The sequence below is a fragment of the Staurois parvus genome, unplaced genomic scaffold (assembly GCF_062004578.1).
Source record: "Staurois parvus isolate SC_StPar_1 unplaced genomic scaffold, SC_StPar_1.0 ptg000698l, whole genome shotgun sequence".
NCBI classification, from domain to species: Eukaryota; Metazoa; Chordata; class Amphibia; order Anura; family Ranidae; genus Staurois; species Staurois parvus.
In genome coordinates this window covers 4,970,001-4,985,477 of record NW_028318494.1, presented here as the reverse complement: position 1 = coordinate 4,985,477, position 15,477 = coordinate 4,970,001, and the positions used below count along the sequence as shown (strand labels likewise).

Here is a 15,477-nt window from a genome sequence, read left to right as displayed (position 1 = left end):
GGACTCTTCATGCTGGTGGCAAAGGTTTCAACAAACCTCAAGCAAAACGGCAAGTGACTGAATCAAAGCACTTTATTTAAAGTGGAACTTTACCTATAACAACGCGATAAAAAAATAATGTTCTTTAGCAAGGAATATACATTCCACATGAATAATTAAGTTTCCAAAATGAGTGTGTGCTGTGAATTTCCTCCAGCATTGCTCCTGTTCCATTTTGCTGGATCCGTGAGCCCCTGAGTAGCAGTAAATCTTTAGGCTATCAGTAGATGGCCTCTACATATCCGTCACAGTGCTGAAAAACAGAGAGCAACTGAGCATGTGCATAGTAGGGTGGGGCAGTGTATTACTGGATTTTAAATCATGTAAACACTTATTTTTAATGTTTTACATAGCTAGGCCTGCAAAAGGAGCCAGCCTGAAGTGTTCTAGCAGGACTTAATTTTCTGACTAAAGTTCCACTTTAAGAAATGTAGAGGAAGGATAGAACCTCGTCGGCTATTTATTGCAAAATGCTCATTGTAGATTGTCATGGGCAAGTAAATGAAGCAAAATATCTACTGGAGATCCATTTAGCAATAGAGATTCAACAAGAATGCTAACCCTTGCCTATTTTCCCCAAAACTAATAATAAACATTTTTACAGACTGTAAACTTTAAATCCGAGTAGACGCCACCTTGAGCTTTTGTAGTTGTACTCTACTACTGTTTTCAAATGTTTGTTTTTTTTTTGTATTGTTGATTTTCATAGCCATTGCATTTCACATGCGTTTTATTGGTATCTCTTATCTGTTCTTGTCTTTCATTGTAGATATTTTTACTAACAGTTTGGAATCTGGAGCTCTACATGATACCCCTGTTTCTGCTACTTCTTTTTGCTTACAACTTTACAATGATCACGACGGGGAAAGTCTGCACCCAGGACAATCTGGTAAGCAAAGGCAAACATTGAATTCTGAACTGTATGTTTATAGTTCTAACCAGAAGATCCATATTCTGTACCTCCAGGAGACATAACTTGATTGTACTGTGCTCAGCATAAATGAGTACACCCCAACAGATTTGTCAGAAAACCTTTACTTTCCTTTCAGAATCAACATTTTGTATGGAATACTATACCACAAATGCGGGCTATTGATTGCAAACAAGATTTGTTAATGTTCAAACAAACAAAATTTTATTCCTAACAAATTCATTCAAGACCATATTGCAAAAATGAATACACCCCAGTGAAAGTCTTAGGAGCGAAGCTAAAATTTAGACAACTAAATCCTAATTTAACAAAAATTCAACTACAGGTGAGTTGAATTATTCATTAAACCAGTGTCCAGCAGACAGTTGATTGTAAATGGCATTACTTAAAAGAAACCCTCCGTATTGCATACTGTCAGCAATGGCATCACATGGAAGAGAAATGTCACAAGGCCTGAGAAAGAAAATAATTTCTTTACACAAGAAAGGTGAAGGCTACAAGAAGATCAGCAAAGCTTTACTTATCTGTCAGAATACTGTAGCAAAAGTGATACAAAAATGTAACAAAGATGAACCTGCAACCATCTCACAGAAATGTCCAGGCCACCCACGCAAGTTAACACCTTGACAGGAGCATCTTCTAATGAGAAGGGTTGAAGAAAATCGCCATGCAAGTTCACTGCAGTTGGCTAAAGTAGTAGAAGCCAAACTGGGGTGATTGTTTCCTGTGACACAATACAGTGTACACTGCAGAGGAATGGCATGCATGGGTGTCCTCCATGAAGGAAGTCTTTCCTAAGGCCCATGCACAAAAAAGCCCGCCTAGAATTTGCCAGGGCCCATGCTGAAAAAGAAGACGACTACTGGGATGCTATACTCTGGAGTGATGAGACCAAGATAAATGTTTTTGGAACTGATGGCTTCAAAACTCTATGGCATCGCAAAGATGAAGAGCACAAAGAAAAATGCATGGTGCCTACAGTGAAGCATGGTGGTGGCAGTGTCCCACTCTGGGGCTGCATGAGTGTCGGTGAGCTGCATTTTATTGATGGTATCATGAATTCACAGTTGTACCGCTCTATATTGAAAGAGAAGATGCTACCATCACTTTGTGCCCTTGGTCGTCGTGCACTTTTCCAACATGACAATGATTCAAAACACACATCTAAGGCTAGCGCTGCACTTCTGCAGAAAAACAGGGTGAAAGTGATTCAGTGGCCAAGTACTGTATGTCTCCTGATCTGAACCCAATTGAACACCTATAGGGGATTCTGAAGAGACAAGTTGAGCTTCACTCTCCATCCAGCATCCATTCTCTAACAAAGCTTGTTCTTGAAGAATGGAAAAAGATCGATGTTGCAATATGTCCCCAACTTGTTCATTCCAAGCCTAGAAGACTTAGTGCTGTCCTTACAAATCATGGAGGTCATACAAAATACTAGATGTAGTAGTTTTTGTTGTGGGGTGGATTAATTTTTGCATCAACTAATTTGAGTACAACTGAAGATTTGCAATCTAATTGAACAGTGGAGCTCTTGTCACGAATTGTATCAATCTTATTTTTGAAGTGGTTAGCAATCTCCTAATCTCACTAGTGTTATGTTTTTAATGGTAGGTGGTACACAGTGATGAATTAAATCCCCCTACATAAGCTGTACCTGTTTATTTGTAGCATTCTCTGCTACACAACTTTCCAAAGTACACCTTTTAGATGTTATCTTCCAGGGGGTAGGGGGAGGAGCATCTGATATCACACAGTGCACAGAGCTGAGTGGCCACCAGCAGAGTCTGCCTTTGTGTTGCCTTTTATTTTTAGTTTGTTTTTTTGTGTTTTTTAGTTGTACCTAGATTTCTTCTGTGGGTGGCACTATACCCTGTAGGTGTTCTCTAGTGAATGCAGAGAAAATAATTTCATGTTGCGTATATAAGATATTTTTTAATTAATAAATTAAATTTACTTGGAATCTATGAAATGTAAGCTGAACAAGTCTCTTTTGTGTATTTAGGATGGAATGGATATTGGTGAAGACGATGAAGATGATGAAAAAGTAAGTTTAACACATATTATATGGACAACTTCTGCATTTCAAAAAGGTAGCAAGTAGAAGAGTGATGGCAGAAATAATTTATCAGACAACAGAATTCTGGTTTATTTTCTATTAAGAAAAATCCTTTGGCAGAATCCTTACAGAGGAATTTGAGCCAAAACCTTTGTTTTCTAGTTTTGGTTAGAGTGGGCAAGGATTAGAACCTCTGTTGGGTTTTTAAAGTTGAATTATTGGCAAATAATAACAAATGTACTGAAAGAAATGCAGAACGTTTTTTTAACTTACATAGTTTGTTCAAATTTCACATGTTGATAGAGTAACTCTTCATCTATAGTAACTCTTTTTATCGGAAGCAATGTGCCATCATGGAGTCCTTGATGAAGGAGGGGTGCAGGCTGTCTGACGGAGATGAAACCATTCACACCAAGAGCAATGTCTTGTCATTGGTGACTCTTGTAAATGGTGTCATCTCCTTAACCATTCTGTAGTCTTCTGTAGATGTCGGACAGTCTGCACTTCTTCTTAGTCAAGAACTCAATGACGGCATATTGTTTCTGCTTAAAATCCATTATTTACCTGCAATGAAAAAGAAGAGTTACTACAGAGAAGTTAATCTACCAACATGTGAAATTTGAACCACCTATTTAAGTTGATAAAAAAGTTATGCCCACTATTGGGGAAAGCCTTCATATGTTCTTCAGCAATATAATTTAATGTCCATAATGGTGTCTGTTCATCTGACAACTGCATTAAATGGTCAATATCTATTGTAAATCATCTGTCCAATGCATTGAAAAAGAATGGACATAACCAAAAAAATGAAGAAAGTATGAAAAAACCCCCAAACCATTAAACTATTTGAAGCTAGCCTAAAGGAATGTTTCTGGAACTCTCTACCCCAATCTATCAGACTATCGCCTACTCTGCTCACTTTTAGGGGATCTCTGAAAACGTATCTCTTCAGGGAAGCCTATCCTGCCTTCAGCTAATAATGGAATCTTCTACTCCTCCTACCAGTCCATCCCCCACAGTTATTACCTTTTGTACCACTAGCCCCTCCCTCTTAGATTGTAAGCTCCAAGGAACAGGGCCCCTCTAACACTCTTGTATTGAACTGTATTGTTGCTGTTTTGTCTCCTGTTATATTGTAAAGTGCTGAGCAAACTGTTGGCGCTATATAAATCCTGTATAATAATAATAATCACAGGCTACTGTCTTCAGGGGCCCTAAGGAATGCACCGTTAGTGCCAATGGGGACTACAGGTTGGGCATCAGAGTTCTAAAGGAATAACAAAATGTTATAGATGGATGTTCTGTGTTCTGTATACCTACATCCTATAATTTGCATATGTCATATCAACAATGTTGTAGCCATGGACTTTTGTAGGACATTTAGAAAATGACACTGCCTATATGATTATATAAAAATACTAAATTTATTATATGTAACATTTAAAATCACATGCAACACCATGTCCATTATGGGGATATATAATTATTATACTATGATGGATCCTGTGTGATTTGACATTTGTAATTATATGTTATATTCAGAGATAATGTGCTCCCGAAGATCATTTGAAACACGTTGAGTCCATATGTGGATCATTGGATAAAATTATGTGTAAGCCCCATAACGGATATCGTGTTATATGTGATTTTAAATTTTATGTATATTTTTGTATTTTATATAATCATCCATGCAGTGTCATTTTCTATATGCCCTACAAAAGTCCATGGCCACAACTTTGTTGATATTACCTATGGAAGGATGGTATTGTCCTATAGTAATACTGGTAAACTGTTATTGTTATGAAAACAAAGAACAAAGTAGTATTGTATTTGTAAAATTGCTCTTGTTTTCTTTTTTTTTTTTTTACTGTGTTAACAGCAAGTTTATGATCAGGAGGATGTAAGAATGTGCATCGCAAAGTCTAAAATCACTTAGAGTTCCCTTAGGTATTTTGCTTGTTTTCTTCTGGAGGGCTACAATTGCATGAGCTCAGTCAGACACCAAGCACCATGTACAGCGATATTGATGGATTGATAAAAATAGTCCAAATGAGTGAGCCACACAGTGCAGCCAACAGCCATGAAAACGCAAAAAGCATGTTTCTCCAGCAAGGGGAAATAGAGATGTCTGTGAACCTTTTATATAGTGTGAGCATTAGCAGAAACTCACGATCCTTGTGCTGAGTGTGGGGAACATCTGTTTCTCAGGGATAGGGGCTGATAAGTGAAATGAAGGGATCAATATGCTGAAAATAAGAGTACTTCTCCACGGCAGCCACTGTCATGGTCAAAACTGAAGGGAGATCAAGTGGTGCTTTCTTTGAGGAGCGGTAATGAGGTCTATCAACCTTGTGATAGTGACATTTCTGCAAGAAATAATTAAACCTTTACCTATTTTATTCTGACTAATGGCAAAAGTAATAACATGCATATCCAGTAATGGTAAACTGTGGATCAAATTTTAGGATTAGTCTGCTAACCTCAGTAGACGTGGGTTACACATTGGAGGTAGGAGTCTGACCAGATTAGTTGACATCCCTGAATCCGTAATATGTAAAAGAAGGTTACAGATAAGTTGTTTCTGGCCAGCTTAGTGGATTGCTTTAAAAAAGTCCTGGATTCTTTCCTTGATACACAGAATATAACTGGATATAACATTTATAGGTAAAGTTGATCCAGGGAATATCCGATTGCCTCTCGGGGGATCAGGAAGGAATTTTTTCCCTTGCAGGAGCAAATTGGATCATGCTTTGCTGGGTTTTTTGCCTTCCTCTGGATCAACTGTGGGTGTAGGATTATAACTTTTTTTTTTTTTTTAATGCTTGAACTGGGTGGGCTTTTTCTTATTTCAGCCAGTGTAACTAATTAAGGTGCAAAAAGCTATTTGTAATATTAATAACACAAAAAGCAGTGTGCAATATTTTATGGATTAACAACTATATAACAATATTGATCCGTTATAATACATATATATGATCTATGTTACAATTTATCATTCTAACCAGTTTTTGTAGTTGTTCCTTTTATTTGACTACAGTATGAGTTAATTCCAGCATTGTAAAAGTTAAAGTTATTACTTTACCTGTCCACTTCAAGAGAAGGTCCCACAACCTCCCCAAACTGGCCATAACCACTTCAATACCGGACACTTTCACCCTCCTTCTGCCCAGGCCAATTTTCAGCTTTCAGCGCTGTTGCACTTTGAATGACAATTGCGAGGTCATACAACACTGTACCCAAATTAAATTTTTATCATTTTTTTCATACAACTAGAGCTTTCTTATGGTGGTATTTAATCACAACTTAGTTTCTATTTTTTGCTAAATAAATGAAAAAAATGTATAAAATTTTGCAAATAAATAATTGTTCTTCATAAATGTAGGCCAAAATGTGTTCTGCTACATTACTTTGGTGAAAATAACCAAAATCAGTATTTATTTTGTCTGTAGGAAAGAGTCCACAAACTATGTTATGTCTGAAAATCAATCAATCCTGATGTACTGACCACCTATCTCATTTCTTGAGTCCCTAAAACACCAGAACAGTACAAATATCCCCCAAATGACCCATTTTTGGAAAGTAGACAGTCTGAGGTATTTAGTAAGAGGCATGCTGACTTTTTTAAAGTTGTAATTTTTTTTCATAACATTTTTTTACATACTGTCACCAATGCAGTACAGCGTTGTCATATAACTGGTGTGGCGGTGATCAGGCACACTGGCTGGTGACAGTATGGAAAAAAATAATTTTTTTACATTTCTTTTTACTTTTTTATTACTTTTTTTTTTTTACAAATTTTTTTTTAACACACTGTGACCAGAGCAATATCATGTTACCATAGTAGCATTGTACGACTCTGGGAAGTAATCCGGATTGTTTATTCTACACATTATGATTGTTTATAGCAGTGAATTTTATTTTTTCTGAATTAAATAAATTACTTCAGCTTCTATTGTAATTAGCTGTGATTGACCACAGCGAATCACATGGAACTGATGGGCTGTGATTGGCTCTGTCTGTACCATATGATCACAGCTAGCAAGACAATAATACACAATGAATGGCATGAATCAAAGCCATTTATTGTTTACAATTGCCCAATTGCCATGTGATCTGCTGTAATTGGTTGCAGCTATCACATGGTACCTGAAGCAGGCCGGTAGAGTGATCTGCACACAGCCAGTAACAGATCGTGCCCGCAGTGTGGCCAACGTTTCAGGAGGACATCATATGATGATATGAAGTGGTTAAAGAAGAATTCCAGGCATTTTATACATGTGAACACAGGAGGTCATCCGCTTGGCACAGATGCCATCTTCTGAATATATGCAAAGTGTTTTCTGACTGGACGAGGTAGAAAGAGTGATGTCACCATCCTGCCTCTCCACTTTGTTTAGACATAGAACTCTTTTCAATTCCGAAAATGCTAATGCCTTTTCAATAGCATCCATGCCAAGTGGATTACCTCCTGTGTTCAGAATGCAGCAGGGCAGCCTCTCGGTACGAGACCCAGAGGCAAGTGGAACTCACGGGAGTAGCAACATCCCAGAGGGATTGTCCAGGTATGATATAGGCATAGTTACATTGGTTAAAACTGGACCAATGTAACTGTACAAAATATCCAAGCCAGGAATAATTCTTTAAATGTACTCCCTTGGTTCTTCATTCAGCTGCTGGAGCCTTTGAAAGTACCTAGTTCTCCAGGTATGGGAAAGCAGGATAGTTGGTTAGTTTACAGCAATCTTCCAACCATGCTGGCTTTGGGGGGGAATATTGTCACAAGCTTTCCCATTCCTGGAGAACTAGGTACTTTCAAAGGCTCCAGCAGCTGAATGAAGAACTAGGGGAGTGCATTTAAAGAATTTTACATAGGACTTTCAACTGTGGGCTCTGGTAGGCAAACAGTTCAACAGGGATATGTATCAGCTGTCATGAGATCCCTTTTGTTACCTTTATCTGTTGCTTGAGCCCTTTAGGCCCTGATGTGGTAGGCATACATTGACAGTTTTGTGGAGCGTTTTGAAGCTTTTCTTCACTTTTTGATTGAAAGCAGGATAGTTGATTAGTTTACAGCGATCTTTCAACCATGCTTTCAACAGTTTCCTAAGAGATTAAATCAAAACTGAACTAAGAATCCATCATAAAACCTTCTTGGTGAAGGATTTGGGTGGTTTCAATCAATTCCCACTGCAATTTCTATTGTTTGGTTGCCAGAAACTAGGTAACTAATCATGAATGACCGATTACCAACAACCATCTAGTTTCATGTGATCTATCGAAAGCTTATAGAAAGTTTAAAATTTAGATGTCTTTTTTTTTTTTTTTTTTTTTACAGAGTAGTTCCAGGCAAAAAGTCAAAGCAGTAAATACCTAGTGACATGTGGTCATATGATTCTAATGTATATGGCTTGCACTGCAAGGAGGAGAGAAAAATTGTCAAATCCCAAGGCTCAGGAGATGCTGTTTTGTCTAATAACACCAGTTTAATTGCGATCTAGATATTTTAGCGTAAAAAGAGAAGCTCTTGAAACAGTTAGTGACCCTGTATGCTACCAGAGTTCTAGTATTGAAACAATATACTGTACCTATTTAAGGCTCAACTCAGTCATGTGACTATGAAATCGGTATGGTAAAACTTAGTGTGCAAAACTGGAACTCACACTTCTAATATCCAACGTGACCTGTTGCTTACTAAATGCAATAAAACAGAAAATAGTCTGCAACAGAAAATGATGAGTTTCCTGTGGGAGGTCTGGAAACTTTGTTTTCTTGCAGAACTCTGGGTGACACCACTTCCAGAGGTGTCAGATAAAGTGTCCCCTGGTGGCCAGTGTGGTTCTTCTCTTGACTCCCTACAATACTACAGGACACAGTAGTGATGTAAAGGTCTGCAAGAAGAATTACAGCAGCCAGCAGGGGGGATCACTATCTGATAAACTGGTATGTCTGATGACACCGACACCAAGAATTCTGCAACAGAACTATCCCTGCCCTGGTGTGTGTTTGCCTATTACCTATGGTATTTTTATCTACTATATAGATCCACGATCCTATCAGTAATGTACACCTACTATTTTATTCCACAATACCACCAGTAATGTATACCTACTGTATAAAGTCATGATCCAACCATTAATGTATACCTACTGTATAAAGTCATGATCCAACCATTAATGTATACCTACTGTATAAAGTCATGATCCAACCATTAATGTATACCTACTGTATAAAGTCATGATCCAACCATTAATGTATATGTACTATTAAATGTCATGATCCAGTCACTAATGTAAACCTACTATATAAAGCAATGATCTCACCTGTAATATATGTCTACTATATAATGCCATGATCAGATCAGTAACAGGCATCACAGTGCCTAAATGGTTAGCACTTCCGCCTGGCAGTACTAGGGTTGTTGGTTTGAATCCCAACCACGGCACCACCTGCCTGGAGTTTGCATGTTCTCCCTGTGCCTGTGTGGCTTTCCTCCGGGTACTGTGGTTTCCTCTCACACTCTAAAGACATGTTGGTAGGTTAATTGGATCCTGTCTAAATTGGCCCCAGTATGTGTATGTATGAATGTGAGTTAGGGACCTTAGATTGTATGCCCCTTGAGGGTTAGGGACTGATGTGAATGTACAATATATATGTGTAAAAGTGCTGCATACATTGATGGTGCTATATAAGTACCTGTAATAAATAAATAATAATGTACGCCTACTATATAATGCCAGGATCCCATCAGTAATGTACGCCTACTATATAATGCCAGGATCCCATCAGTAATGCATGCCTATCATATAATGCCAGGATTCCATCAGTAATGTATGCTTACCATATAATGCCAGGATCCCATCAGTAATGCATGCCTACCATATAATGCCAGAATCCCATCAGTAATGCATGCCTACCATATAATGCCAGGATCCCATCAGTATTGTATGCCTACCATATAATGCCAGAATCCCATCAGTATTGTATGCCTACCATATAATGCCAGGATCCCATCAGTATTGTATGCCTACCATATAATGCCAGGATCCCATCAGTATTGTATGCCTACCATATAATGCCAGGATCCTATCAGTAATGCATGCCTACCATATAATGCCAGGATCCCATCAGTATTGTATGCCTACCATATAATGCCAGGATCCCATCAGTATTGTATGCCTACCATATAATGCCAGGATCCCATCAGTATTGTATGCCTACCATATAATGCCAGGATACCATCAGTATTGTATGCCTACCATATAATGCCGGGATCCCATCAGTAATGTATGCATACCATATAATTCCAGGATCCTATCAGTAATGTATGCCTACCATATAATGCCAGGATCCCATCAGTAAGGCATGCCTACCATATAATGCCAGGATCCCATCAATAATGTATGCCTACCATATAATGCCAGAATCCCATCAGTAATGCATGCCTACCATATAATGCCAGGATCCCATCAGTATTGTATGCCTACCATATAATGCCAGGATCCCATCAGTAAGGCATGCCTACCATATAATGCCAGGATCCCATCAGTAAGGCATGCCTACCATATAATGCCAGGATCCCATCAGTAAGGCATGCCTACCATATAATGCCAGAATCCCATCAGTATTGTATGCCTACCATATAATGCCAGGATCCCATCAGTATTGTATGCCTACCATATAATGCCAGGATCCCATCAGTAATGCATGCCTACCATATAATGCCAGGATCCCATCAGTAATGCATGCCTACCATATAATGCCAGGATCCCATCAGTAAGGCATGCCTACCATATAATGCCAGGATCCCATCAGTAATGCATGCCTACCATATAATGCCAGGATCCCATCAGTAAGGCATGCCTACCATATAATGCCAGAATCCCATCAGTATTGTATGCCTACCATATAATGCCAGGATCCCATCAGTATTGTATGCCTACCATATAATGCCAGGATCCCATCAGTATTGTATGCCTACCATATAATGCCAGGATCCCATCAGTATTGTATGCCTACCATATAACGCCAGGATCCCATCAGTAATGCATGCATACCATATAATGCCAGGATCCCATCAGTAAGGCATGCCTACCATATAATGCCAGGATCCCATCAGTAATGCATGCCTACCATATAATGCCAGGATCCCATCAGTAATGCATGCCTACCATATAATGCCAGGATCCCATCAGTAAGGCATGCCTACCATATAATGCCAGGATCCCATCAGTAATGCATGCCTACCATATAATGCCAGGATCCCATCAGTAAGGCATGCCTACCATATAATGCCAGGATCCTATCAGTATTGTATGCCTACCATATAATGCCAGGATCCCATCAGTATTGTATGCCTACCATATAATGCCAGGATCCAATCAGTAATGTATACCAACTATAGAATGCCATGACCTGATCAGTAATGTATACCTATTATATAATGCCATGATCTGATAAGTAACATGTACCTACTTTAGGACGATCCTGTGTTATTTCAGTTGAGTATTTAGCTGTTTGCCTGTCATAACATCCATAATTTATATACTTGTTACATCAGCCTTGAGTTGAAAATGTTTACAGTGCCTCTAAATTCTTATATTACCCACTGATGTGACTGGCCTCAGGCGATACAAGGAGATTAAACAAAGATCCTACATAAGTTGTACCTGTTTATCTGTAGCTCCCTCTCTTCTACAGCTGTTCAAAGTCCAGAATTTACACAGCATTTCTTAGCTTAAGAAGGCAGGGGGCGAGGATTTGATGTTGCACACTGCACCGCAGAGAGCTGAGTGTAATTTGGGACCTGAGTGGAGGGAAAGGACACGCCCCCCCTCTACACAATTTCCTAAGGAAACATGCACAGCTGAGACTGTCAGTCACCTGTTGTGTGTTAGGGGTGGGTGGGCCTCTCTTGGGATTGCTTGGTGCAGGCAGAGACTGTCAGAAGTGACACATGCCTTGGTAGAGGCAAGTAGACAATAGAAGGATATGCTTTGTTCATTTCCTATTTCAGAAGCTTTAAAATAAAGTTCTAGTATGTAGAATGGAGTCTATCAACACTAGATGAATTGTGATATAGTAATGTATGTTTCACATCCTTCTCTATTCCTCCATGAAAGTTACGCTGTCATGTCATTCATAGCAGATTTTTATAGCACAGAATCAGCCCCCGTTTGACTTCTACTTCCCCAGATGGAAGACACTCTGCTGGATTCTTTCTACAGCGTTCTGTTAGAGGGAATAGTTCAGAGTGTATCATGTCAAAAGCAAAGATCTCTTTGGTCTGCGGTATGATGGAATAATGACCTCATGATTTTGTTCCACTGAAAGGACGAGGCACAAGAACTTCACTGTTGGACATCTGCTGGCTGAAATGATATGCAAAATGTAACTTCAAGATGTTAACGAATTCTGAACTCTCTTAGGAAAACAGACTGTTCACGGAGTTGAAAGGTTTTTTGCCTTCTTGAATGCCTTGACCGATTTTGTAAGCGTTTTGATTGAAAGAATGGAGGCAAACACTGAGCGTGCAGATCCATATTTTACTATTGCAGTATTGCAGTGCAGCAGGCATTGTCCGGGTCATGATTTCTTTTGTTATTTTGTCATAGATTGCATAGAGAAATGTAAACAATCATAATTAAATTTCACTATTGTATGTTAAATTTCCTTTTTAGAATGTGTTTTAATAAATTAACATCCTGTCAGCATTTTGGCATTTTCCAGATACACACTGTTTTGAAAAGTCTGTTCAGAGCATCTGTTTCCTTTCTTATAGATCACTCTATGTATTGTCCTATATGCTATTTAACGATGATGCAGCAGACAAAGTATTTACACAGTGCAGTGTTGGGTTGAAAAGTTAATGCAAGCATATTGCCTTCTTCGGAGAAAATGAATACTGTATAATGAAAAAACATGTTATGGTGATGGCAGGCTGTATGTAGATTAATGCCTCATTCAGATGGGGCCTGACGCCCTCTTTAGCCACCAGAAGCTGTGTTCAGGCAGCCTATCCATTTCTTTTGGGGCACAGCGGCTGGACGGACACTGGTCTCAATTTGACAGCCATGCGGTTGAGCTGCCCTGAACAGTCTGCACAGCTGTCAAAATGAGACCAGCATCTCTATCTGTACAGCCTGTCTAAATGAAGCATAAAATGTAATTTAAAGCGAAAGTATGGGCAAAACTTTTTTGGTTATACTTCTATGGATCACATGTGCAGTTCGTTCTCCACTCCTGTGCCCTTTTTCAGTTGACGACAAGCTAAAGTCTGCTGTTGCTTGACGTCATTCAGTTGGTTGAGGCTGGGGAAAGATTCCGACTTTACTGTCGGGATCCATGCAAATGCCTTCAGTGGCAGCTGGCTCAGTTTCTCAGCTTTGCTTGCTGGGAGACTGAGCCAGCTGCACCCTCACCTCCCAAGCCCAGCGCTTCATACTTTTTTTTAATAGGTCATTTTTCTGCTGTGGATGACTTTTTAAAGCAGCCATTCTAAACCAGGGAGCCATGGAACCCTTTAGTTCCTATGGAGCAACCATTCTCAATCAATCAGAGTTCCATGGAACCCTGCAGATCCCATAGAGTAGCCATTCTGAACCAGGATGCCATGGAATCCTATAGTTTTTCCAGAGCAGCCATTGTCAACCAGGGTGCCAAAGAATCCTAGAGTTCCTCTAGAGCAGGCATTCTCAACCAGGGTTCCTTGGAACCCTAGAGTTCTGTTGGAGCAGCCATTCTCAATCAGGGTGACACGGAACCCTAGACTCTAGGGTTCTGTGGCATCCTGATTTAGAATGACTGCTCTAAGGCCTAGAGAAACTATTCTAAACCAGGATGCCATGGAATTGTAGAGTTCCTCTAGAGCATCCATTCTTAACCATGGTTCCATAGAACCCTACCCTAGAGTTTCTCTAGGACAGCCATTCTCAACCTGGATGTCATAGAATCCCAGAGTTTTTCTTCAACAGCCATTCTCAATCAGGGTTCCATGGAACACTAAGTTCCTCCAAAGGTTGCTAGGGATTCCTTGAACTATGGGTGATTGACCTCCCATTTGATGGCAGCTGCATGTTTCCAGGGCCAGGTCCATCTGAGTAAGTCAGAAGCACTTAAACCAATTATCGATTTGGTTCTCAGTAAGGGTTGCATTCTTCCAACTGAACACCAATGCAATGGGCATTTTTCATAAACCCAATAAATTGGTTTTACTAAGGGTTCCCTGGGATCTGAAAGTTATTTTAGGGGTTCCTCTTGGGTAATAAAAAGGTTGAGAAAAGCTGCTGTAGGGGTTGCTAGGGTTTCCTTGAGAAGTGGACAATTGATGTTCCGTTTAATGGTGCCTGCACAGTTGTAGGGCCAGAGCCAGCTGCATGACACCAGCGATCTTTGTAGCTTTCTGTAAAGCTACATTCACAGCGTAACACAGGGGCATCCACTGGAAAGAATCAATTTATTCTTGCTGACGGCACTGGGTGCAAACAGCTGTCAGATTTGTTCTCAGTACAGATTAATGACCAACACCATCACTGTTTACCGCCTATATGTGAATGAAGCCAATGACTGACCCTGGATGCAGACAGTGTTCATCCAGGGCTGAGGTCTCTGCACTGTTCTGGCCGCACACAAACTGGCCACAGCTATTTGGTCAGTTCATATGCTGGCATAGCACAGAGTGTTTCTGTGTCCGGAGAGCGGACACCGCAAATAATTTCAAAGGTTCAAGGGTCCTTCTGTGCTAAAAAGGTTGAGAAAGGCTAGCTTAAAGAAACAAGTGGTGTTTTGTGATGTGTTTGTTCTCAGGAGTTGGTTTTCCATTAGATGAAAAGACGTAGTGCCCGTTCACATATATGCGGATTGGATTTGGGTTGAACTGCATTCAATCCGCACGGCATGTAAAATTACATTGCTTCCTATGGTACATATGTCCGGTGCGGATTCAGTGCGGTTTTAAAAAGAGTCATGTCCGATTTCTGAGCAGTGGCTTCAGGTGCAGATTACAGGCTATTGACTTCTATGGGAACCGTTCCTAAACCTATGTGTGAACAGGGTAAGATCCTGAGTTAACCCTGTCCTGAACCTGATGTAAACCTGATGTGAATTTGTGAACAGCTACTGTATCAATTAGCTGTGAAACCTGAGCTTCAATCCACACCACATATACTGTACGTGAATCAGCCCCTAAACCCTGATTTACACCTGCATGGTTGATGGCTTGAATGTTCAACAACCAAAATTCCATGCTTTCAAATGGTGTCTGTTCACATATCAGCAACCAGGTGCATGTAGCTCAATGCCTGACGCTCCAAAAAAATACATGAGCTACTTTTGAAGAAGCATGAAGTGTTTCTGGTCCCATAGACTTCAACAAGAGAGCCTGAAATGACTGAAAATAAGTGTTTAAAGTGGTTGTAAAGGCAAAAGGTTTAAACCTTAATGCATTTGATGC

At 39.7% G+C, this 15,477-nt stretch overlaps 1 protein-coding gene across 1 annotated transcript in view; it reads left to right on the top strand.

Annotated features, from left to right (window-relative positions):
• The window catches only part of MCTP2 (multiple C2 and transmembrane domain containing 2), a 381,280-nt gene that overhangs the window by 330,945 nt on the left and 34,858 nt on the right, over positions 1-15,477 (top strand). Inside the window, exons 18-19 of the mRNA XM_089653100.1 lie at positions 809-928; positions 2,976-3,017. Coding sequence (XP_089509226.1) covers positions 809-928; positions 2,976-3,017 — 162 coding nt within the window. The remainder of the gene's footprint in view (positions 1-808; positions 929-2,975; positions 3,018-15,477) is intronic.